Source organism: Procambarus clarkii, chromosome 3, assembly GCF_040958095.1.
Source record: "Procambarus clarkii isolate CNS0578487 chromosome 3, FALCON_Pclarkii_2.0, whole genome shotgun sequence".
NCBI classification, from domain to species: domain Eukaryota; kingdom Metazoa; phylum Arthropoda; class Malacostraca; order Decapoda; family Cambaridae; genus Procambarus; species Procambarus clarkii.
Window position 1 is genome coordinate 56772965 of NC_091152.1, and position 27764 is coordinate 56800728.

A 27764-nucleotide genomic window follows, 5' to 3' on the forward strand; every position below is an offset into this window, starting at 1 on the left:
CGTTACAATATATATATATATATATATATATATATATATATATATATATATATATATATATATATATATATATATATATATATATATATATATATATATGTCTCATTGAATATGACCGCATATTCTGTATTTACTATCGTTTGATTTAGGGCTTCTATCCCTCTATTTTCTTAGCATCAGGGCTTAGTTGAAATAGGAGTTCTCCAAAACTCATTTTCGTAATTTCAAGGTGAAGAAAAGAAGTGAATTACTATAGCATGTATTACACTTATTTATACAATTTGCACAACGTTTCGAACCTCCATGGTTCATTCTCAAGTGGAAAGAATTTTCAAGTTTGGTTGATTTTATACCCGCTCTGGGTCAGGTGATAAGACAATAAAGGTAAAAACATTGGGGGATACATAAGGGATAAATGGGGGGTGAAACATAAGAACATAAGAATAGAGGTAACTGCGGAAGGCCTATTGGCCCATACGAGGCAGCTGCTAACTAAATGCAAAGATTAATCAAGTGTAATTGGCCTGTTATGTTGAACAGTGTCTTCTGTGTTGGCATCGTTATGTTCTGGTCTTGTCCTTACTCTCATGGTGGGTAGAGTAAATAGTTCCGTGATTTGGGTGTGCATGGTAGGTTGTTCTATTCTTATGTGAATTGCTTCAAGAATTTGTAATCTTCTTGCATCTTGAGTTTTGTCTATTATACAGGTATTTTTGTTCAACATTTCTCTTGTTAGAGTGATGTCGTGTGCTTGTCTCAAGTGATTCCTGGGGGCACCGGATTGAAGATGGCATGTCAAACGCCTCGTCAGTTTGGTCGACGTCATACCTATGTACTTACATTGAAGGTTACATCCTTCGTGGGGCAAGTGTACATGTATACAACGCTTGATTGCTGTAGAGGGTTCTCCGTCGGCTTCGGGCTGTTTTTGATAAGGAGTTCGGAAGTCTTCTTGGTTTTGTAGAATATTATCAGGTTTATGTTTTGGTTAGGAGTAATGCTTTTTACTCCTTTACGGATTATTTCTTTCATTATTCTTTCATCTTTTATATGTTCACTGTGCATGGTTGACTTGTAATATAATTTTATTGGAGGTATTGTGGGGTCTGTTCTGTTCAACTAAACAAGAAGAAAGAAGCCCTCCAAACCCTTACAGAGTGGGCTGAGCATCTGTTAAACAAATGGACCCAGTACGACATCCCTATCCAACTCAAGCAAACCATCAACAGTGAACTATTTAACCTGAAACAACAGCATAAAACTCGTGTAGAAACAAAGACATTCTGTAAGTTAACAGCCCTAAACGGTGGACAGTTAAAGATCCCTCGTCCTAAAGATGGCTACATTAACCTGACTTCTTATGATCTAACCCAGGACCAACGAGACCTCTTAAATCTTGGTCTAAATTGTCAATTCTTATCTAAACCAAAGATGCATAAAAAACGCCTGGAAATCGAAATGCTTATGGACGATATCCATAAGCTAGAAGACAACAAAAAAGTCATCACCACTGACACACTTCAAGCTGAACTACTTGCAGAAGCGGGGAAAAAACGAGGAACATATTCATCTACAATCTTAACCCCACGACTCAAAGAAGCAGTAACACAACTAAAAAATCTGAAAGACGTAACAATAAGAAAAGCCGACAAGACAGCAGCATATGTATTGATTCCTACCCATGAATACATGAACAAAATTCAACGAATCACGAGGAACCCTGTGGAACACCTTAAGCGGAAAGTAAACAAAACAATTACAGCAATCAACACAAAGAAAGGTAGTGTGCATTTCAATAAACTTCAAGGCGACTATGGCTTAGGATATGCCTATGGCAATGTTAAGACACACAAACCAGGTAACCCACTACGCCCTATAATCAGCCAAATACCAACTCCAACCTATCACCTGGCAAAAAGACTCAATGAACTAACTCCATACACTCCAAGTAGGTATAGTCTACAATCATCAGCAGATTTCCTAGAATTAATCAAATCTACTCAGCCCGATGGAATCATTGCTTCCCTGGATGTCGAATCCCTATTTACCAACGTCCCAGTCGACACAACCATAGGAATGATACTGGACAGAGTATACAGAGACGAGAGCACCCCCAAATTAGACATACCTGAGCCACACTTAAAGAGTCTTTTCGAAGCATGTACAAAGGAAGCCCCTTTCAGCAGTCCACAAGGAGACATGTATTTACAAATGGACGGAGTAGCGGTGAGCTCCCCCTTAGGAGTCTTATTTGCTAATTTTTATATGGGAACCATCGAAGACAGAGTCTTCAGCAGCAGACAAAAACCAACTGTATATTGCCGTTATGTAGATGACATATTCGTAATAGTAAAACACTCAGATGAACTAATTGATCTAAAAAGCCATCTAGAGAGAGAGTCAGTACTCCGATTTACACATGAAAATAGTGAAAATAACAGTCTGCCATTCTTGGATGTACTAATAACAAAAACAGGAACCTCTTTAAGCACCAACGTATATACCAAGCCCACCAACATAGGATTATGCCTGAACGGTAGAAGTGAGTGCCCCCAAAGATATAAAGCCAGTGTTCTCAATGCTTATATTCGTCGAGCGCTTACCCACTGCTCTGAATGGAGCAACGCGAGTAGAGAGTTTGAAAGAGTAACTCAGGTATTGGTGAACAACGGATATAGCAACGCGGAAATAAACGCTCCTATAAGAAGACACTTGGACCGATGGTATAATCCTGAACCCAGAACAGAAACCACAATACCTCCAATAAAATTATATTACAAATCAACCATGCACAGTGAACATATAAGAGAGGAAAGAATAATAAATAATCCGTAAAGGAGTAAAAAGCACTACTCCTAACCAAAACATAAACCTGATAATATTCTACAAAACCAAGAAGACTTCCGAACTCCTTATCAAAAACAGCCCGAAGCCGACGGAGAACCCTCTACAGCAATCAAGCGTTATATACATGTACACTTGCCCCACGAAGGATGTAACCTTCAATCTAAGTACATAGGTATGACGTCGACCAAGCTGACGAGGCGTTTGACATGTCATCTTCAACCCGGTGCCCCTAGGAATCACATGAGACAAGCCCATGACGTCACCCTAACAAAGAAATGTTGAACAAAAATACCTGTATAATAGACAAAACCCAAGATGCAAGAAGATTACAAATTCTTGAAGCAATTCACATAAGAATAGAACAACCTACCATGCACACGCAAATCACGGAACTATTTACTCTACCCACCATGAGAGTAAGGACAAGACCAGAACATAACGATGCCAACACAGAAGACAATGTTCAACATAACAGGCCAATTACACTTGATTAATCTTTGTATGTAGTTAGCAGCTGCCTCGTATGGGCCAATAGGCCTTCCGCAATAGGCCTTCCAATAGGCCTCTATTCTTATGTTCTTATGTTTCACCCCCCCCCCTTTATCACTTATGTATCCCCCCATGTTTTCACCTTTATTGTCTTATCACCTGACCCAGTGCGGGTATAAAATCAACCAAACCCGAAAATTCTTCTTAGAAGAGCTTTAAGAGTTCCTGAATCATGCAGTGGCCACCCTGAAGCCATCAACACAGCCACTCTCCTGGTCAACAAAGGTGTTCAGCAGCTGGACACCCTCATAAAGACTGTGAAGCAGTATCCTCCCCCGCGATAACAGCTTAATGGTTAAATGCAAACTCAGAATACTGAGAAAAAAAAATTGTACCACTTACGGGCTATTCATGCCCGTGCCACCTCTTGGGTGGCTTAATCTTCATCAATCAATCAATCAAAATTCTTTTCACTTGAGCATGAACCATGGAGGTTCGAAACGTTGTGCAAATTATATAAATAAGTGTAATACATTCTATAGTAATTCACTTCTTTTCTTCACCTTGAAATTACGAAAATGAGTTTTGGAGAACTCCTATTTCAGCGAAGCCCTGATGCTAAGAAAATAGTTAGAGGGATAGAAGCCCTAAATCAAAAGATAGTAAATACAGAATATGCAGTCATATTCAATGAGACATGTTTGAAAGAAAACCTGCTGCCAGTATACACCAATAATATATATATATATATATATATATATATATATATATATATATATATATATATATATATATATATATATATATATATATATATATATATATATATATTTATATGCCCATACTTGCTTAAACCACAAGTGAAGATTAACAATCTTTGGACAACACCCACCAGTGGGCCTCGAATTCAGAAAGCACAACTACCTTCCAGTAGCTGCCATAACTAGTACGCTTTAACCCACTACACCACATCAGACCCTTAAAAGAATATGGGAGAACTCGTGTCCATGCTATAAGCCCACATGGGCTATAAGCCTATGTGCTTATAGCATGGACACGAGTTCTCCCACATTAACAGTGGCTTGATGAAAAACGTATAGTAACCCCTTACTTATCTGGTGCCCTTGGGAAGTGGGGATATTTGAGGTATATATATACCTCGAAATCTCTACTTCTTTTAAGGGTCTGATGTGGTGTAGTGGGTTAAGGCGTACTAGTTATGGCAGCTACTGGAAGGTAGTTGTGCTTTCTGGGTTCGAGGCCCACTGGTGGGTGTTGTCCAAACATTGATATATATATATATATATATATATATATATATATATATATATATATATATATATATATATATATATATATATATATATATATATACGTACCAGGTATTTGAGCGGCTAGCAGTGAGGGGGTAGTAGGTTGTGTGGTGAAGGTTGAGTAGCAGCCTAATACAGTTTCTAGAGATGGAGACCTGAGGCAATATTGAAGTGTTATCGGTTGGTAGCAGCCTAGGAGGTTGCACTCCAATATTATTGTTATATATTTTCTTCTATATTTTTATGTAATAAATGTTTGTATGTTACCAGCTGATTGTTGCCCTTATCCTGATGAGGCTTCCTGGATGGTGAGAGAGAGACGGTTCAAATTGGTGGACAGAGGTCAGTGACACCACAAAGGGGAGTTAGGAGATCATGCCATAACAAGGAGTGTAGGGGGGGGGAGAGTCACGGCGGCTCGAATGGGTGTGTACTCATGACAACTAGGCCAGTTGGGAGCCGCTCCCCTGATTAAAGGTGACGCTGAACCCCCTCTCCGGGAACGAGACGATTACAGGGTGATCTAACTAATTGCAAGCACTCCAGTGTCCATTGGTGGTCGACTGACGGCAGCAGGAGCGTGGTTGTCGTGGTCGGTCATATTTTTTATCAGGGAGTGGTTGGGGTCTCTGTTTGTCAGTAAGCAAGTATCAGTTGGGTTCAATAACCAGTTTTATAACTCCAATACCCTGCTAATATATATACATATACATATATGTATGTGTGTATTCACCTAGTTGTGTTCGCGGGGGTTGAGCTTTGCTCTTTCGGCCCGCCTCTCAACTGTCAATCAACTGTTTACTCTGTACTTTTTTTCCACACACACACACACACACACACACACACACACACACACACACACACCAGGAAGCAGCCCGTGACAGCTGACTAACTCCCAGGTACCTATTTACTGTTAGGGGCCTCGTAGCCTGGTGGATAGCGCGCAGGACTCGTAATTCTGCGGCGCGGGTTCGATTCCCGCACGAGGCAGAAACAAATGGGCCAAGTTTCTTTCACCCTATGCCCCTGTTACCTAGCAGTAAATAGGTACCTGGGTGTTAGTCAGCTGTCACGGGCTGCTTCCTGGGGGTGGAGGCCTGGTCGAGGACCGGGCCGCGGGGTCACTAAAGCCCCGAAATCATCTCAAGATAACCTCAAGATAGGTAACAGGGGCATTCAGGGTGAAAGAAACTTTGCCCATTTGTTTCTGTCTGGTGCGGGAATCAGACGCGCGCCACAGAATTACGAGTTCTGCGCGCTATCCACCAGGCTACTAGGCCCCACTGTGTGTACTTACCTATTTGTACTCACCTATTTGTGCTTGCAGGATCGAGCATTGACTCTTGGATCCCGCCTTTCCAGCTATCGGTTGTTTACAGCAATGACTCCTGTCCCATTTCCCTATCATACCTAGTTTTAAAAGTATGAATAGTATTTGCTTCCACAACCTGTTCCCCAAGTGCATTCCATTTTTCCACTACTCTCATGCTAAAAGAAAACTTCCTAACATCTCTGTGACTCATCTGAGTTTCCAGTTTCCACCCATGTCCCCTCGTTCTGTTATTATTACGTGTGAACATTTCATCTATTTCCACTTTGTCAATTCCCCTGAGTATTTTATATGTCCCTATCATATCTCCTCTCTCCCTTCTTTTCTCTAGTGTCGTAAGGTTCAGTTCCTTCAGACGCTCTTCATATCCCATCCCTCGTAACTCTGGGACAAGCCTCGTCGCAAACCTCTGAACCTTCTCCAGTTTCTTTATGTGTTTCTTCAGGTGGGGGCTCCATGATGGCGCGGCATACTCTAAGACGGGTCTCACGTAGGCAGTGTAAAGCACCCTAAAAGCCTCCTCATTTAGGTTTCTGAATGAAGTTCTAATTTTCGCCAGTGTAGAGTACGCTGCGGTCGTTATCCTATTTATATGTGCCTCAGGAGTTAGATTAGGTGTCACATCCACTCCCAGGACTCTTTCTCGAATCGTTACAGGTAGGCTGTTCCCCTTCATTGTGTACTGTCCCTTTGGTCTCCTGTCACCTGATCCCATTTCCATAACTTTACATTTACTGGTGTTAAACTCCAGTAGCCATTTCCCTGACCATCTCTGCAACCTGTTTAAGTCCTCTTGGAGGATCCTACAATCCTCGTCTGTCACAACTCTTCTTATTAATTTTGCGTCATCCGCAAACATTGACATGTATGATTTCACTCCTGTAAACATATCATTTACGTAAATTAGAAAGAGGATTGGTCCCAGCACCGATCCTTGAGGTACTCCACTTGTTACTGTTCGCCAGTCCGACTTCTCGCCCCTTATCATTACCCTCTGGCTCCTTCCTGTTAGGTAGTTCTTCACCCATACTAGGGCCTTTCCTCTTACTCCTGCCTGCCTCTCAAGTTTGTATAGCAGTCTCATGTGCGGTACTGTATCAAAGGCCTTTTGGCAGTCAAGAAATATGCAGTCTGCCCAGCCTTCTCTGTCCTGCCTTATCCTTGTTACTTTATCATAGAATTCTAAAAGGTTTGTTAGGCATGATTTCCCTGTCCAGAACCCATGTTGGCGCTTGTTTACAAACCCAATGCTCTCCAGGTGCTCAACAAGTCTTAGCCTAATTATTCTTTCAAGTATTTTACAGGGGATGCTTGTCAGTGATACGGGTCTGTAGTTAAGTGCCTCCTCCCTATCACCTTTTTTGAAAATCAGTACGACATTTGCCTCCTTCCAGCAACTGGGCAATTCTCCCGACATAAGTGACTCATTAAAGATCATTGCCAGAGGCACGCTGAGAGCCTGCGCTGCCTCTTTAAGTATCCACGGTGATACTTTGTCTGGTCCAACAGCTTTATTTGCATCCAGTGTTGTCAACTGTTTCATTACATCCTCTGCTGTCACCTCTATATCTGATAGTCTTTCATCTTGGGTAATCTCTTCTAACAATGGGAGCTGCTCAGGCTCGGTTGTGAACACTCCATGGAATTTTGCATTCAGTACCTCGCAGAATTCCTTGTCGCTTTCTGTATATGCCCCTTCTGTTTTCCTCAGTCTTGTCACTTGGTCATTTACCCGTGTGTGTGTGTGTGTGTGTGTGTGTGTGTGTGTGTGTGTGTGTGTGTGTGTGTGTGTGTGTGTGTGTGTGTGTGTGTGTTATTGGTAAATCTCTTTCCTCACGTTTAAAACAACATTCATATGCTATTCGTACAGCCCAGCACTCCAGTGCCTTGTATTTACTTTCCAGTTTATGTGATCATTCCATCGACTTCAGAGTGGCGAAATGTATTGTTAAAAGTAAGGGTTTCGTTGAAGAAAACGTGATTGAGTCCGCTCAGATCAAACAATGTAACAACAGCCTTAGTGTGAGCCCTGACATCTACAAATTATATCCCCATATAAGCTTCAATATAACACGTCTATACAATATAGCACGTCTATATTATATAGCATCCATTTAACTTGTGTTTATTTATATATTTCCATCCGGCGGCACTTATATATATTATGAGGTAGGGTCTATAGAGGTGGTAAGCCACCAGAACATATACTGTAGTCCGGGAGTGTGTTGACACTGGAGTATATACTGGGAGAAGCGGGGTATATGGCTCACACTGTGTACCTCCCCCAGACGACGGGTCCACCTGGTAACAATACTGTAATTGTCCTCCTGGGAATGGTCTTGACGCCGTGTCCTCCCTGGCCGCCAATACTGTTATTCTCGCACCTATCTTGTGGCTCTGATGGGCCATGTAGCCCCTAGTCTGTGTGTCCGTGTGTGTAATCAGGACACTGGATACACCAATGACTGTGTCACGGGCCGTCTGTATGTATCCAAGCTTCTGAATGTCACGGGTGTGTGTTTATCACTGGGCTGCCGATGTGTCATGGGAGTGAGTTAAGAGAGTGTCATGTGTGTGTCACAGGACGTATGTGTCATGCAGCATCAATGGGTTTTAAAGCACCTATCATGTGATATCAATGTGTCAAGTGGCATGTGTACTGCGTCATAGGGCATCAATGTTTCTAGATGTCCTGGAGATCTGTGTGTCACGATGCCTGTGTCATGCGTCGTGTATGTGTTCTGAGCCGTGTGTGTGTGTCATGGGGCGCGCACGTGTCATCCATTTCTCCATCCATTTATCCATCCATTAATCCCCGGTACCTATTGTTGCACAGCCACGCTCAGTACACCCCGGTACCTAGTGTTGCACAGCCCCGCTCAGTACACCCCGGTACCTAGTGTTGCACAGCCCCGCTCAGTACACCCCGGTACCTAGTGTTGCACAGCCCCACTCAGTACACCCCGGTACCTAGTGTTGCACAGCCCCCCTCAGTACACCCCGGTACCTAGTGTTGCACAGCCCCGCTCAGTACACCCCGGTACCTAGTGTTGCACAGCCCCCTCAGTACACACCGGTACCTAGTGTTGCACAGCCCCGCTCAGTACACCCCGGTACCTAGTGTTGCACAGCCCCCCTCAGTACACCCCGGTACCTAGTGTTGCACAGCCCCGCTCAGTACACCCCGTTACCTAGTGTTGCACAGCCCCCCTCAGTACACCCCGGTACCTAGTGTTGCACAGCCCCGCTCAGTACACCCCGGTACCTAGTGTTACACAGCCCCGCTCAGTACACCCCGGTACCTAGTGTTGCACAGCCCCGCTCAGTACACCCCGGTACCTAGTGTTGCACAGCCCCGCTCAGTACACCCCGGTACCTAGTGTTGCACAGCCCCCCTCAGTACACCCCGGTACCTAGTGTTGCACAGCCCCGCTCAGTACACCCCGGTACCTAGTGTTGCACAGCCCCGCTCAGTACACCCCGGTACCTAGTGTTACACAGCTCCGCTCAGTACACCCCGGTACCTAGTGTTACACAGCCCGGCTCAGTACACCCCGGTACCTAGTGTTGCACAGCCCGGCTCAGTACACCCCGGTACCTAGTGTTGCACAGCACCGCTCAGTACGTAGTAGGGTTGACACGCCACAGGGGATTTTTTTTTTTGGGGCGAGGACCCCTGTGGACTTGACACGCCACAGGGGATTTTTTTTTTCTGTGGGAAAAAATCCCGTGTAGCGCTTGGGGGGTTTCAGGTGAATTTGCAAAATCCCCTGTAGCGCTTTAGGGTTTTCAGGTGAATTTGGGGAGTCACAGATTTGGAATTAAGGAATTCTTATGAGGAAAATAATTTCTGAGTTTTTAGAAGTTTGTTAAGGTTTCTTATGATGAAAATAAGTAGGAAAATCTTAATGAAAAGTTTTAGAAAAAATCGTGTTTGTGTCACAGCATTTCCAGGTAAACTCTATGGACAATCTTTGCCCGTTTTCAATCACACATTTTCAAAGAGCATTTTCAGAGAATATTGTCTTAGACGTTTTGTTAAGGAAAACGTACAACTTAGCCATAACATTTAGTTTTATATCCATTTACGGCTATTTCACCTGTAAAGACCAAAATTGAACAGAGCCCAGTTTTAAGCTCATATTTCATCAGAGTCCAGTTTATACCTAAAAATGAACAGAGTCTACTTTGAGAGCAAAATTAGCCAGAGACAGTTTTAGCTCATATTTCATCAGAGTCCTGTAATCTGCGAAAATTTGACAGAGTCCATTTTATACCCAATTTTCGTCAGAGTCTACTTTGTGAGCAAAATTAGTCAGAGACAGTATTTAGCTCATATTTCATCAGAGTCCAATTATCAACAGAAATTCGCCAGAGTCTACTTTGAGATCAAAATTAGTCAGAGACAGTTTTAGCTCATATTTCATCAGAGACCATTTTATACCTAAAAATGAACAGAGTCCACTTTGTGAGCAAAATTAGTCAGAGGCAGTTTTTAGCTCATATTTCATCAGAGTCCAGTTTATGCTCAAATTCGCCAGAGTCTACTTTGAGAGCAAAATTCGTCAGATACAGTTTTAAGCTCATATTTCATCAGAGTCCAATTATCAACAGAAATTCGCCAGAGTCTACTTTGAGAGCAAAATTCGTCAGAGACAGTTTTAAGCTCAAATTTCATCAGAGTCCAGTTTATACCGAAAATTCGCCAGAGTCTACTTTGTGCCAAAATATTCAGAGTCCAGTTCATGATCGAAATTAATCAGAGTCCAATTAAAGACCCAAATTTGACAGAGACCACATTTTCGCTACTAGCAGTCCAATCCCCCTGAAATTTTAAACAGTCATATTTCAGACGTAGTAAATAAGATCAAGTCAGTTACTGAGCTCCAGCTCTTGTCCCCCACCCTCTTCCACCCTCAAGTCTTTGTAAATAAACCATCAATTTCCCCTAAATTTTTACCCTCTGTATTTCAGACATAGTAAATATGATGAAAACAATTATAAAACTCTAGCTCTTGTCCTCTGTCCAAGTTCACTCCGGTAAATTCATTACTATCAGTCCAAATCCCCCTGAGATTTAAACACTCAACTACATTTTCAGACATAGTAAATAAGATCAAGTCAGTTACCGAGCTCCAGCTCTTGTCCCCCTGTATTTGCATATTTTCTCTATATTCAGCTGTGTTCTTCACATTTAGTCCATGTTTTCTGTGGTCACTCCATGTTCTTCAAATGTTCACACAGTCCCATTCAGTTCATATTTTCACAAGTATCTCCATTTTTTCTGTAATCTTTCTCTTAGTCTCATTACTTTCTCTACAAATTCTAGTCATATTTTCTATGTTTTCATGTTCATCACATGTTCTCTTTACAACTTTTATACTCAATATTCATGCTAACTTCCATATGTTGTGTTCTTTGTCAATATTCATGTTCCTCTACAAGTTCATGTTCCTCACAAGATCACTTCGTTTTTCACCTTCACTTACATGTTTTCTACATTCTTTGTCATATTCTCCATGTTCTTCACAAGTCCATTATTCATTCTTTGTATTCCCTATTCTCCTTATCATGTTTTCATGTTCACTGTATTCATCAACTTTTCTTACATATGTTCTTTGCCATGTTCCCCATATGTTCTCTGGGTTTTTCCCCTTACATGTTATCTAACGTTCCTTAACTAAAAAATCTTTCACCAATCAACTAAAACATAGTCACTTTCGTCATTTCTCAACTAAACTTATTATCCAGTCAACTAAAAATAGTCAGAAATAACCTCGTTCAACACTGTTCTTAACTAAAACAACCTTTCTCTTAGCTAAAAATTGTCAAAGGAAACTTTTTTCAGCACTTTCTTAACAGGCGCTATGTTTCATCAAGAAAAAATTGTCAAAGGAAACTTTCCAAAACTGTTCATAACTAGCTTTTATCCATCGTCAATCAACTAAAAATAATAACTTTCATCATTTCTTAACTAAACATATTCCCCATTCATCAGAAAATAACCGTGTTCATCATGTTTCATTGTCATTTCATAACTAAAATTATCTGCCAATCATCAGAAAAAGTCATGTTCATCATGTTTTGGCTTTTGCTCAACTAAAAGTATTCATCGGTCAACTAAAAATAGTTACTTCATCATGTTTCCTTGTCATTTCTTAACTGAAATATCACTTCTCTCATCTGAAAATAGTCAGGATTAACCTCATTCAACACCGTTCTTAACTAAAACAGCCTTTCGCTTAGCTAAAAATTGTCAAAGGAATCTTTTCAGCACTGTTCATAACTAACTTTATCCATAGTCAAGTAAGAAAATATAGTCAAAGATATCTATCATCGTCGTTCTTAACTGGCATTATACTTTGTGGAGCACTAAAATAGTCACTGTCGTCATATTTTGTCTTTTTCCTCAACTAAAGAGTCAAATGTAACTTTTTTCAGCACTTTCGTAAAAATTATATGTCGTTAAGTAAGAAAAATAGTCAAAGGTGCTCTCCGTAACACCAAAGTTACTCTTCGAGATAACAAAAAGACGCTCTCAAACACTCAAAAATTTACTCGCATCCTCAAAGTTATTCTCAGAGTCATCAAAAAGTTAATCTCAGTCATCAAAATGCTATTCTCCAAGTAGCTTTTCATTCATCAGAGAACTTTCTAAGACATCTTCGTTCATTAAAGTTAATCTCAGAGGCATAAAAGTTATTCTCGGAGCTATCAAAAAGTTAATCTCTAAAACAACAAAAGTTAATCTCTGTCATCAAAGTTGATCTGCAAGATATCTTCGAGTCATCAAAGTTACTTTTCATTACATCAAAGACGCATTCAAATACTACCCATGTTCTCAGAAGTCATTCTCAAACTCATCAAAGTTATTCAAAGAGCTAACAAAAGTTATTCTCAGAGTCACCTTCGTTCTTCAGAGAAACTTTCCAAAACATCTTTGTTCATCAAAGTTATTCTCAGAGTTAACAAAGGTAATCTCTAACTCACTCTCAGTCATCAAAGTTAATCCAAGAGACGTCAAAGTTAATCCAAGACATCATCTTTCATCAAAGATATTCTCTCTAAGCCATCAATGTTCTTCTCTAAGACATAAAAGTTATTCTCTATGTCAACAAAAGTTATTCTCTGAGCTAACAAAATACTACTCATGTTCTCAAAGACATTCTCCAATTCATCAATGTTGTTTCAAAGACATCAAAGTTAATCTCAGAGTTATCCAAAGACATTCTCAAAGTCATCTAAAGTTATTCTCTAAGACATCAAAGTTATTCTAAGAGTTATCAAAAGTTATTCTCAGTCATGTTATGTTATTCTCTAACTCTCTTCCATTCATCAAAGACATATTCTAAGCCCTCAAAGTTATTCTCTAAGACAACAAAGTTATTCTTCGAAACATAAAATTTGCTCTGTAAGATATCTTCGTTCATCAAACTTATTCTCCGAGATATCTAAAGTTATTCTCAGAACAATCAAAAGTTATTATAAGACAACAAAAGTTATTCTCAGAGCTACCCAAAGCTATTCTCAGAGTCACCTTCGTTCGTCAGAGAAACTTTCAAAACATCTTTGTTCAACAAACTTGTTTTCAAAGTCATCAAAAGTTAATCTAAGACATCTGCTTTCATCAAAGTTATTTTCAGAGACATCTAAAGTTATTATGTAAGACATAAAAGTTATTCTCAGAGACATCAAATGTTATTCTCGAAGTCATCAAAGATATTTTCAGAGACATCTAAAGTTAATTTCTATGTTATAAAGTTATTCTCAGAGACATCTAAAGTTAATCTTGGTCATCAAAGTTGTTCTCTAAACATCAATGTTGTTCTCCAAGACATCAAAGATGTTCTCAAAATCATAAAAGTTATTCCCAGAGCTATCAAAGTTATTCTCAAAGTCATCAAAGTTATTCAAAGAGCTAACAAAAGTTATTCTCTAAGTAACCTTTCGTTCATCAGAGAAGCTTTCTAAGACATCTTCGTTCATCAATGTTGATCTCTAAGTCACCTTGGTTCATCAAAGAAACTCTCCTTCTTCCATCAAGTTATACTTTAAGACAACATTGTTGTTCTCTAAGACATCTTCAGGCATAAAATTTCTCCCCAAATGTAACTAGTTCAGCTTTTCATATCAAACTTACACTTCTGTTAAATATATTTTCTTAGACATTTTACCTTTTAAACTGTTCTCTGAACTACACTGTTCAAACCTACGTAACCTATCCTCTCCACCCAATGTTACTTAGTTAACGTAACGTTCCTAAACCTAACTTTACCTATCCTATCCTAACATAACTTACCTTACCTTACATACCTTTCCTAACTTAACCTGCTTAACCTATCTTACCTAACTTTACCTATATTACCTTACCATACCTTACCTATCTTACCTGACTTTACCTATCTTACCTAACTTAACCTGCATAACCTAACTTTACCTATGTTACCTTACCTACCTTACCTATCTTACCTAACCTAACCTATCCTAACATACCTTACCTTACCTTCCCTATCTTACCTAACTTTACCTATCCTAACATAACTTACCTTACCTTACATACCTTTCCTAACTTAACCTGCTTAACCTATCTTACCTAACTTTACCTATATTACCTTACCATACCTTACCTATCTTACCTGACTTTACCTATCTTACCTAACTTAACCTGCATAACCTAACTTTACCTATGTTACCTTACCTACCTTACCTATCTTACCTAACCTAACCTATCCTAACATACCTTACCTTACCTTCCCTATCTTACCTAACTTTACCTATCCTAACATAACTTACCTTACCTTCCCTATCTTACCTAACTTTACCTATCCTAACATAACTTACCTATCTTACCTAACCTAACCTAACTTTACCTATGTTACCTTACCTTACCTTACCTATCTTACCTAACTTAACCTGCATAACCTAACTTTACCTATGTTACCTTACCTTACCTTACCTATCTTACCTATCCTAACGTAACCTAACTTGCTTTACCTAACTTAATCTTACATTCCCAAACTGATGTATCCTAACTAATCTAGTCAAACCAGACATGATCTAACTTACATAAGTAATCCTTCTTGTCTTTTGTGTTTCGTCAATCATTGTCTCATATTCATTTACTCATTTCATTAGTTAATTTCTCAAATGGTCACTTATGCATTTCATGTGCTATTTGTTAGAGATTGGTTATTTAAGCATTTCAAAGAATTTTTGTTATATATGGGCATTTACTCATTTCAAGGGATAATTTCTCAAATGGACGTTTTTGCATTTCAAGTGTTATTTGTTTAAGATTGGGTATTTAACCATTTCAAAGGATTTTTTGTTATATATGGGAACTTACTCGTTTCAAGGGCTAATTTCTCAAATGGTCATTTTTGCAGATCAAGGGTTATTTGTTAAAGTTCATCAAGTTGCCCATAAGTTGTATTTATTATGTTTGTTATCATATGTTCTTATTCACCAACCCCTTAACCTAACCTCTTGTAATCTTAGTGTATTTAGTAGGTTCTATCTTATGTTCTTATTCCCCAACCCTTTAACCTAACCTTTCAGATGTAGTTTGTTGAATATATTATCCTTTTCCTAACCTTTCAGATGTAGTTTTGTTTCTCCTTTTTTGTATATTTTTACCCAAACCCACCATCCCACTTAACCTTCTTTCCTTCTTTACTTTGATTCTCCTACTCCTTCTAGCCCTCCTTTTCTATCTCTCTCCCTTATTCTCTCTCTTCCTCCCCCTCTCTCTCCCTCATTTGCTCAAATGCTCTCTTGTTTCTCAAATTCAAGTCTTATTGCTCCCATTCTCACACCCTCATTCTCATTCACTTAGTTTTTCTTTTTCTCAATTCAAGTCTTAGTGCTCCCATGCCCACACTCTCTCTCTCATTCTCTCTTCTTTGGTCCCATTTTCTTCCGCACCCTCTCTCTTACTCCTTGCTCTTCTTTCATGCTCTCACTCCCTTGAGCTCTTGTTTCTCAATTTCAAGTCTTAGTAGATCTGATTCTTTACTATTGTAATTTTTATTATTACTATGATAAAGAATGAACTTATATGTGAAAACAAAGTAAAGAAGGAAAGAAGGTTTGGGTAAAAAGGTTAGGAAAAGGATAATATATTCAACAAATACGTTAAAAACACAATAAACTACATCTGAAAGGTTAGGTTAAAGGGTTGGGGAATAAGAACATATGATAGAACCTACCAAATACACTACGAATACAAGAGGTTAGGTTAAGGGGTTGGGGAATAAGAACATATGATAGAACCTACCAAATACACTACGATTACAAGAGGTTAGGTTAAGGGGTTGGGGAATAAGAATAAATGATAAACATAATAAATACAACTTATGGGCAACTTGTTGATCTTTAACAAATAACCCTTGATCTGCAAAAATGACCATTTGAGAAATTAGCCCTTGAAACGAGTAAGTTCCCATATATAACAAAAATCCTTTGAAATGGTTAAACACCCAATCTTAAACAAATAACACTTGAAATGCAAAAACGTCCATTTGAGAAATTATCCCTTGAAATGAGTAAATGCCCATATATAACAAAAATTCTTTGAAATGCTTAAATATCCAATCTCTAACAAATAGCACTTGAAATGCATAAGTGACCATTTGAGAAATTAACTAATGAAATGAGTAAATGAATATGAGACAATGATTGACGAAACACAAAAGACAAGAAGGATTACTTATGTAAGTTAGATCATGTCTGGTTTGACTAGATAAGTTAGGATACATCAGTTTGGGAATGTAAGATTAAGTTAGGTAAAGCAAGTTAGGTTACGTTAGGATAGGTAAGATAGGTAAGGTAAGGTAAGGTAACATAGGTAAAGTTAGGTTATGCAGGTTAAGTTAGGTAAGATAGGTAAGGTAAGGTAAGGTAACATAGGTAAAGTTAGGTTAGGTTAGGTAAGATAGGTAAGTTATGTTAGGATAGGTAAAGTTAGGTAAGATAGGGAAGGTAAGGTAAGTTATGTTAGGATAGGTAAAGTTAGGTAAGATAGGGAAGGTAAGGTAAGGTATGTTAGGATAGGTTAGGTTAGGTAAGATAGGTAAGGTAGGTAAGGTAACATAGGTAAAGTTAGGTTATGCAGGTTAAGTTAGGTAAGATAGGTAAAGTCAGGTAAGATAGGTAAAGTTAGGTTATGCAGGTTAAGTTAGGTAAGATAGGTAAAGTCAGGTAAGATAGGTAAGGTATGGTAAGGTAATATAGGTAAAGTTAGGTAAGATAGGTTAAGCAGGTTAAGTTAGGAAAGGTATGTAAGGTAAGGTAAGTTATGTTAGGATAGGTAAAGTTAGGTAAGATAGGGAAGGTAAGGTAAGGTATGTTAGGATAGGTTAGGTTAGGTAAGATAGGTAAGGTAGGTAAGGTAACATAGGTAAAGTTAGGTTATGCAGGTTAAGTTAGGTAAGATAGGTAAAGTCAGGTAAGATAGGTAAGGTATGGTAAGGTAATATAGGTAAAGTTAGGTAAGATAGGTTAAGCAGGTTAAGTTAGGAAAGGTATGTAAGGTAAGGTAAGTTATGTTAGGATAGGATAGGTAAAGTTAGGTTTAGGAACGTTACGTTAACTAAGTAACATTGGGTGGAGAGGATAGGTTACGTAGGTTTGAACAGTGTAGTTCAGAGAACAGTTTAAAAGGTAAAATGTCTAAGAAAATATATTTAACAGAAGTGTAAGTTTGATATGAAAAGCTGAACTAGTTACATTTGGGGAGAAATTTTATGCCTGAAGATGTCTTAGAGAACAACAATGTTGTCTTAAAGTATAACTTGATGGAAGAAGGAGAGTTTCTTTGATGAACCAAGGTGACTTAGAGATCAACATTGATGAACGAAGATGTCTTAGAAAGCTTCTCTGATGAACGAAAGGTTACTTAGAGAATAACTTTTGTTAGCTCTTTGAATAACTTTGATGACTTTGAGAATAACTTTGATAGCTCTGGGAATAACTTTTATGATTTTGAGAACATCTTTGATGTCTTGGAGAACAACATTGATGTTTAGAGAACAACTTTGATGACCAAGATTAACTTTAGATGTCTCTGAGAATAACTTTATAACATAGAAATTAACTTTAGATGTCTCTGAAAATATCTTTGATGACTTCGAGAATAACATTTGATGTCTCTGAGAATAACTTTTATGTCTTACATAATAACTTTAGATGTCTCTGAAAATAACTTTGATGAAAGCAGATGTCTTAGATTAACTTTTGATGACTTTGAAAACAAGTTTGTTGAACAAAGATGTTTTGAAAGTTTCTCTGACGAACGAAGGTGACTCTGAGAATAGCTTTGGGTAGCTCTGAGAATAACTTTTGTTGTCTTATAATAACTTTTGATTGTTCTGAGAATAACTTTAGATATCTCGGAGAATAAGTTTGATGAACGAAGATATCTTACAGAGCAAATTTTATGTTTCGAAGAATAACTTTGTTGTCTTAGAGAATAACTTTGAGGGCTTAGAGAATGTCTTTGATGAATGGAAGAGAGTTAGAGAATAACATAACATGACTGAGAATAACTTTTGATAACTCTTAGAATAACTTTGATGTCTTAGAGAATAACTTTAGATGACTTTGAGAATGTCTTTGGATAACTCTGAGATTAACTTTGATGTCTTTGAAACAACATTGATGAATTGGAGAATGTCTTTGAGAACATGAGTAGTATTTTGTTAGCTCAGAGAATAACTTTTGTTGACATAGAGAATAACTTTTATGTCTTAGAGAAGAACATTGATGGCTTAGAGAGAATATCTTTGATGAAAGATGATGTCTTGGATTAACTTTGACGTCTCTTGGATTAACTTTGATGACTGAGAGTGAGTTAGAGATTACCTTTGTTAACTCTGAGAATAACTTTGATGAACAAAGATGTTTTGGAAAGTTTCTCTGAAGAACGAAGGTGACTCTGAGAATAACTTTTGTTAGCTCTTTGAATAACTTTGATGAGTTTGAGAATGACTTCTGAGAACATGGGTAGTATTTGAATGCGTCTTTGATGTAATGAAAAGTAACTTTGATGACTCGAAGATATCTTGCAGATCAACTTTGATGACAGAGATTAACTTTTGTTGTTTTAGAGATTAACTTTTTGATAGCTCCGAGAATAACTTTTATGCCTCTGAGATTAACTTTAATGAACGAAGATGTCTTAGAAAGTTCTCTGATGAATGAAAAGCTACTTGGAGAATAGCATTTTGATGACTGAGATTAACTTTTTGATGACTCTGAGAATAACTTTGAGGATGCGAGTAAATTTTTGAGTGTTTGAGAGCGTCTTTTTGTTATCTCGAAGAGTAACTTTGGTGTTACGGAGAGCACCTTTGACTATTTTTCTTACTTAACGACATATAATTTTTACGAAAGTGCTGAAAAAAGTTACATTTGACTCTTTAGTTGAGGAAAAAGACAAAATATGACGACAGTGACTATTTTAGTGCTCCACAAAGTATAATGCCAGTTAAGAACGACGATGATAGATATCTTTGACTATATTTTCTTACTTGACTATGGATAAAGTTAGTTATGAACAGTGCTGAAAAGATTCCTTTGACAATTTTTAGCTAAGCGAAAGGCTGTTTTAGTTAAGAACGGTGTTGAATGAGGTTAATCCTGACTATTTTCAGATGAGAGAAGTGATATTTCAGTTAAGAAATGACAAGGAAACATGATGAAGTAACTATTTTTAGTTGACCGATGAATACTTTTAGTTGAGCAAAAGCCAAAACATGATGAACATGACTTTTTCTGATGATTGGCAGATAATTTTAGTTATGAAATGACAATGAAACATGATGAACACGGTTATTTTCTGATGAATGGGGAATATGTTTAGTTAAGAAATGATGAAAGTTATTATTTTTAGTTGATTGACGATGGATAAAAGCTAGTTATGAACAGTTTTGGAAAGTTTCCTTTGACAATTTTTTCTTGATGAAACATAGCGCCTGTTAAGAAAGTGCTGAAAAAAGTTTCCTTTGACAATTTTTAGCTAAGAGAAAGGTTGTTTTAGTTAAGAACAGTGTTGAACGAGGTTATTTCTGACTATTTTTAGTTGACTGGATAATAAGTTTAGTTGAGAAATGACGAAAGTGACTATGTTTTAGTTGATTGGTGAAAGATTTTTTAGTTAAGGAACGTTAGATAACATGTAGGGGGAAAAACCCAGAGAACATATGGGGAACATGGCAAAGAACATATGTAAGAAAAGTTGATGAATACAGTGAACATGAAAACATGATAAGGAGAATAGGGAATACAAAGAATGAATAATGGACTTGTGAAGAACATGGAGAATATGACAAAGAATGTAGAAAACATGTAAGTGAAGGTGAAAAACGAAGTGATCTTGTGAGGAACATGAACTTGTAGAGGAACATGAATATTGACAAAGAACACAACATATGGAAGTTAGCATGAATATTGAGTATAAAAGTTGTAAAGAGAACATGTGATGAACATGAAAACATAGAAAATATGACTAGAATTTGTAGAGAAAGTAATGAGACTAAGAGAAAGATTACAGAAAAAATGGAGATACTTGTGAAAATATGAACTGAATGGGACTGTGTGAACATTTGAAGAACATGGAGTGACCACAGAAAACATGGACTAAATGTGAAGAACACAGCTGAATATAGAGAAAATATGCAAATACAGGGGGACAAGAGCTGGAGCTCGGTAACTGACTTGATCTTATTTACTATGTCTGAAAATGTAGTTGAGTGTTTAAATCTCAGGGGGATTTGGACTGATAGTAATGAATTTACCGGAGTGAACTTGGACAGAGGACAAGAGCTAGAGTTTTATAATTGTTTTCATCATATTTACTATGTCTGAAATACAGAGGGTAAAAATTTAGGGGAAATTGATGGTTTATTTACAAAGACTTGAGGGTGGAAGAGGGTGGGGGACAAGAGCTGGAGCTCAGTAACTGACTTGATCTTATTTACTACGTCTGAAATATGACTGTTTAAAATTTCAGGGGGATTGGACTGCTAGTAGCGAAAATGTGGTCTCTGTCAAATTTGGGTCTTTAATTGGACTCTGATTAATTTCGATCATGAACTGGACTCTGAATATTTTGGCACAAAGTAGACTCTGGCGAATTTTCGGTATAAACTGGACTCTGATGAAATTTGAGCTTAAAACTGTCTCTGACGAATTTTGCTCTCAAAGTAGACTCTGGCGAATTTCTGTTGATAATTGGACTCTGATGAAATATGAGCTTAAAACTGTATCTGACGAATTTTGCTCTCAAAGTAGACTCTGGCGAATTTGAGCATAAACTGGACTCTGATGAAATATGAGCTAAAAACTGCCTCTGACTAATTTTGCTCACAAAGTGGACTCTGTTCATTTTTAGGTATAAAATGGTCTCTGATGAAATATGAGCTAAAACTGTCTCTGACTAATTTTGATCTCAAAGTAGACTCTGGCGAATTTCTGTTGATAATTGGACTCTGATGAAATATGAGCTAAATACTGTCTCTGACTAATTTTGCTCACAAAGTAGACTCTGACGAAAATTGGGTATAAAATGGACTCTGTCAAATTTTCGCAGATTACAGGACTCTGATGAAATATGAGCTAAAACTGTCTCTGGCTAATTTTGCTCTCAAAGTAGACTCTGTTCATTTTTAGGTATAAACTGGACTCTGATGAAATATGAGCTTAAAACTGGGCTCTGTTCAATTTTGGTCTTTACAGGTGAAATAGCCGTAAATGGATATAAAACTAAATGTTATGGCTAAGTTGTACGTTTTCCTTAACAAAACGTCTAAGACAATATTCTCTGAAAATGCTCTTTGAAAATGTGTGATTGAAAACGGGCAAAGATTGTCCATAGAGTTTACCTGGAAATGCTGTGACACAAACACGATTTTTTCTAAAACTTTTCATTAAGATTTTCCTACTTATTTTCATCATAAGAAACCTTAACAAACTTCTAAAAACTCAGAAATTATTTTCCTCATAAGAATTCCTTAATTCCAAATCTGTGACTCCCCAAATTCACCTGAAAACCCTAAAGCGCTACAGGGGATTTTGCAAATTCACCTGAAACCCCCCAAGCGCTACACGGGATTTTTTCCCACAGAAAAAAAAAATCCCCTGTGGCGTGTCAAGTCCACAGGGGTCCTCGCCCCAAAAAAAAAAATCCCCTGTGGCGTGTCAACCCTACTACTCTAGTGTTACACAGCACCGCTCAGTACACCCCGGTACAAAGTGTTGCACAGCCCGGCTCAGTACACCCCGGTACCTAGTGTTACACAGCCACGCTCAGTACACCCCGGTACCTAGTGTTGCACAGCACCGCTCAGTACACCCCGGTACCTAGTGTTACACAGCACCGCTCAGTACACCCCGGTACCTAGTGTTGCACAGCCCCGCTCAGTACACCCCGGTACCTAGTGTTACACAGCCACGCTCAGTACACCCCGGTACCTAGTGTTGCACAGCCCCGCTCAGTACACCCCGGTACCTAGTGTTACACAGCCACGCTCAGTACACCCCGGTACCTAGTGTTGCACAGCACCGCTCAATACACCCCAGTACCTAGTGTTGCACAGCCACGCTCAGTACACCCCGGTACCTAGTGTTGCACAGCCCCGCTCAGTACACTCCGGTACCTAGTGTTGCACAGCACCGCTCAATACACCCCAGTACCTAGTGTTGCACAGCCACGCTCAGTACACCCCGGTACCTAGTGTTGCACAGCCCCGCTCAGTACACCCCGGTACCTAGTGTTGCACAGCACCGCTCAGTACACCCCGGTACCTAGCGGTGCACAACATCCTGCAGTATTGCTCAACAGTTCACCACAAACCTCCACCAGTAGCGTCCTCCCTTCACTCCTAACTGGTGATCCGTGTTCACCAATAGCTGCACAACTCCGGTCGTCGCTCCTCCTAGTTCATGTCGGGTGCTGCTCCCTCTCTCACCTTCATCCTCACACACGATCAATATAATAGAGAGAGCAGCTTCTGTGGTTAGCAGGAACGGAGCCAGGCTACTAATCTTGGGAGACTTCAACCATGGAAAGATAGATTGGGGGAACAGAGACCCACATGGAGGCCCAGACACATGGAGAGCTAAGCTGCTGGATGTGGCAACAAGAAACTTTCTAAGTCAACACGTCAAGGGACCGACAAGAATGAGAGGAGGGGATGAACCAGCCTTGCTTGATCTGATATTTACCCAAAATGAGTCGGATATAAGGGAAGTTAAGTTGGAAGCCCCCTTGGGAATGAGTGATCATAGTGTATTGAGCTTTGAGTACCTGGTTGAGCTAAGAATTATCACCCCCAAAAAAGAACTGGGAAACAAAGGGCTGGCGTACCGAAAGGGAAACTATGAGGAGATGAATAAATTCCTATGGGATATACATTGGGACACAGAACTCGGAACCAAGTCCGTACAAGACATGATGGACTATGTCACCCAAAAATGTCAGGAGGCTGTAAGCAGGTTTGTCCCAGCCCAACAGGAAAAAACAGAGAAGCAAAGGAAGAATCCGTGGTTTAATAGGGAATGTATGAAAGCAAAGGAGCTGAACAAAAGGGCATGGAGGAACTTCCGTAATAACAGAACACCAGAAAGTAGAGAGAGATACCAGAGAACCAGGAACGAGTATGTTAGTGTGAGAAGAGCAGCTGAGAAAAGGTATGAAAATGATATAGCTAATAAAGCCAAGACCGAACCAAAGCTACTACACAGTCACATCAGGAGGAAGACAACAGTGAAGGAACAGGTGATGAAACTTAGGGTGGGCGAGGACAGGTACACAGAGAATGACAAAGAGGTGTGTGAAGAACTCAACAAAAGGTTCCAGGAGGTCTTTACAATAGAACAGGGAGAAGTCACGGCGCTAGGAGAGGTGGCAGCAAACCAGGTGACCTTGGAAAGGTTCGAAATTACAAGAGATGAGGTCAAGAAACACCTATTGGAGCTGGATGTGAGAAAAGCTGTTGGGCCGGATGGAATCTCACCATGGGTATTGAAAGAGTGTGCAGGGGCACTTTGCTTGCCACTCTCCATAGTGTATAGTAGGTTACAGGAAACGGGAGACCTACCAGAAGTATGGAAGACTGCTAATGTAGTACCAATATTTAAAAAGGGTGACAGACAAGAGGCACTGAACTACAGGCCAGTGTCCTTAACTTGTATACCATGCAAGGTGATGGAGAAGATTGTGAGAAAAAACCTAGTAACTCATCTGGAGAGAAGAGACTTCGTGACAACCCATCAACATGGGTTCAGGGAGGGTAAATCTTGCCTTACAGGCTTGATAGAATTCTATGATCAGGTGACAAAGATTAAGCAAGAAAGAGAAGGATGGGCGGACTGCATTTTTTTGGACTGTCGGAAAGCCTTTGACACAGTACCCCATAAAAGGTTGATGCATAAGCTGGAGAAACAGGCAGGAGTAACTGGTAGGGCGCTCCAGTGGATAAGGGAGTACCTAAGCAATAGGAAGCAGAGAGTTATAGTGAGGGGTGAGACCTCAGAATGGCGTGAAGTCACCAGTGGAGTCCCACAGGGCTCTGTGCTTGGACCTATCCTGTTTCTGATATACGTAAATGATCTCCCGGAGGGTATAGACTCATTCCTCTCAATGTTTGCTGACGACGCCAAAATTATGAGAAGGATTAAGACAGAGGAGGACAGCTTGAGACTTCAAGAAGACCTGGACAAGCTGCAGGAATGGTCGAACAAATGGATGTTAACCCAAGCAAATGTAATGTAATGAAGATAGGGGTAGGAAGCAGGAGACCAGATACAATGTATCACTTGGGAGATGAAATACTTCAAGAGTCAGAGAGAGAGAAAGACCTGGGGGTTGATATCACGCCAGACCTGTCCCCTGAAGCTCATATCAAGAGGATAACATCAGCAGTATATGCCAGGTTGGCTAACATAAGAACGGCCTTTAGAAACTTGTGTAAGGAATCTTTCAGAACATTATATACCACATATGTCAGACCAATCCTGGAGTATGCGGCTCCAGCATGGAGTCCATATCTAGTCAAACATAAGACTAAACTGGAAAAGGTTCAAAGGTTTGCCACGAGACTAGTACCCGAGCTGAGAGGTATGAGCTACGAGGAGAGACTACGGGAATTTAACCTCACTTCGTTGGAAGACAGAAGAGTTAGGGGGGACATGATCACCACATTCAAGATTCTCAAGGGAATGGACAGGGTTGATAAAGACAGGCTATTTAACACAAGGGGCACACGCACTAGGGGACACAGGTGGAAACTGAGTGCCCAAATGAGCCACAGAGATATTAGAAAGAACTTTTTTAGTGTCAGAGTGGTTGACAAAGGGAATGCATTAGGAAGCAATGTGGTGGAGGCTGACTCCATACACAGTTTCAAGTGTAGATATGATAGAGCCCAATAGGCTCAGGAACCTGTACACCTGTTGACTGACGGTTGAGAGGCAGGACCAAAGAGCTAGAGCTCAACCCCCGCAAGCACAACTAGGCGAGTACAACTAGGTGAGTACACGAATAACAGATTTTCCCCCGCATCCCATTTTCTATATTTACAGTTAAACGGCGCCTTTCTCAGGCACTTTGGTATTTCCCCCAATTATTGTCAAATGCTTTTAAATGTTTCGAGTTTCCGTGATAATAGCTGAACCATGAAGTACCGCAGGGTACCATACAGTGTCCCAGGGTACCATGCAGTCACCCTGGGTACCATGTAGTACCCCAGGGTACCATGCAGAAAAACAGGGTACCATGCAGTAACCCAGGGTACCATGTAGTAACCCAGGGTACCATGCAGTAACCCAGGGTACCACGCAGTAACCCAGGGTACCATACAGTAACCCAGGGTACCATACAGTAACCCAGGGTACCATGCACTATCCCAGGGTACCATGCAGTAACCCAGGGTACCATGCAGTAACCCAGGGTACCATACAGTAACCTAGGGTACCATGCAGTAACCCAGGGCACCATGCACTATCCCAGGGTACCATGCAGTAACCCAGGGTACCATACAGTAACCCAGGGTACCACACAGTAACCCAGGGTACCATGCAGTAACCCAGGGTACCATGCAGTAACCCAGGGTACCATACAGTAACCCAGGGTACCATACAGTAACCCAGGGTACCACACAGTAACCCAGGGTACCACACAGTAACCCAGGGTACCATACAGTAACCCAGGGTACCACACAGTAACCCAGGGTATCACACAGTAATCCAGGGTACCACACAGTAATCCAGGGTATATCTTGAGATGATTTCGGGGTTTAGTGTCCCCGCGGCCCGGTCCTCGACCAGGCTTCCACCCCCAAGAAGCAGCCTTGACAAGTGACTAACACCCAGGTACCCATTTTACTGCTAGGTAACAGGGGCATCAGGGTGAAAGAAACTCTGCCCATCGTTTTTCCCCGGCGCGCGAGATCGAACCCGGGACCACAGGATCCGCTCAGCCACTGGCTCCCTTAACCCAGGGTTAAGGGAGCCCTGTGGTACCCTCCCTTTAGGATACCACAGGACACTGGAACATCATGAAGACATATTACACTGTTGGATATTTTTGACCCAGACTATTTCTGTAGACAACAGGTCACCAACAGTGACCTCTCGCCTACAACAGTGTCCCCTGCAACACTGTTGCCTACAACAGTGACCAGCACTGTTGGTCTTTCGTCCTGACGCGCGTCTAATGTGAAAATAACGATCCTAGTTACAAAAAAGTTTAACATGTAAAAAATATATTTTCTGAGGTATCACTGAATGTAGATATTCCTCCTTTATTTAAATCTAGATATTCTTTCACTACATATATAATATCCTTCTGTTAATATAAATCAGTTTTAAACACGAACTTCATCAAATTTCCATTTACTTTCTACAATTAAAAAACGATGGGTCTTATTTAGAAAAATTAACACACTTTTACAATAATTAGTTAGGAAAAAAAAAATCCGCAAATACACGAGTTTTTCAACAATTTCGTAAAACATTCATATCTTCTACACACGATACCAACTGCCTTTGATAGAAGGAAAAATGCCATCATGCGATTTTGATGACTTTGAAGGAAAGGTAAACAAAGAACTTATGTTACAATTTTGGCACGATTAATTTGGCATGAATGTGGATAAAACCTGTCATCTGGGTCTTACCTGGTGTAGTGGTGGCGAGGAAGAGTGCCAACAGAAGGGCATACATGATGCCAACACCAACAGTTGTTTTGCTCCACTTTTTTTTGTTTACGATGAAAGGATTTTCCGATGATGGCCACTATCAAGCACTGTCTGCCTCCCGCCACTGACCCCTCTCTCTCTGTGTTAGGTCAACCTGGCCTGGGGTCAGAGAGGGGGTCGTCACTGCTTAGGGGGTCAGAGAGGGGGTCGACACTGCTCAGGGGGTCAGAGAGGGGGTCGTCACTGCTTAGGGGGTCAGAGAGGGGGTCGACACTGCTTAGGGGGTCAGAGAGGGGGTCGTCACTGCTTAGGGGGTCAGAGAGGGGGTCGTCACTGCTTAGGGGGTCAGAGAGGGGGTCGTCACTGCTTAGGGGGTCAGAGAGGGGGTCGTCACTGCTTAGGGGGTCGTCACTGCTTAGGGGGTCAGAGAGGGGGTCGTCACTGCTTAGGGGGTCAGAGAGGGGGTCGACACTGCTTAGGGGGTTAGAGAGGGGGTCGACACTGCTTAGGGGGTCAGAGAGGGGGTCCAGGCGGTCGGGGTTTTTACTATTTAATGTCAGACTCGGAGTCCTTACTGGCTAGCCACTT

General features: G+C 40.1%; 1 protein-coding gene across 1 annotated transcript in view; it reads right to left on the reverse strand.

The window, feature by feature from the left end:
• Nucleotides 1–27405, reverse strand: part of LOC123760936 (zwei Ig domain protein zig-8-like) — a 337946-nt gene extending 310541 nt beyond the window's left edge. The window contains exon 1 of the mRNA XM_069331978.1: nucleotides 27156–27405. Coding sequence (XP_069188079.1) covers nucleotides 27156–27201 — 46 coding nt within the window. The 5' untranslated portion in view covers nucleotides 27202–27405. The remainder of the gene's footprint in view (nucleotides 1–27155) is intronic.
• Nucleotides 27406–27764: the final 359 nt, after the last annotated feature.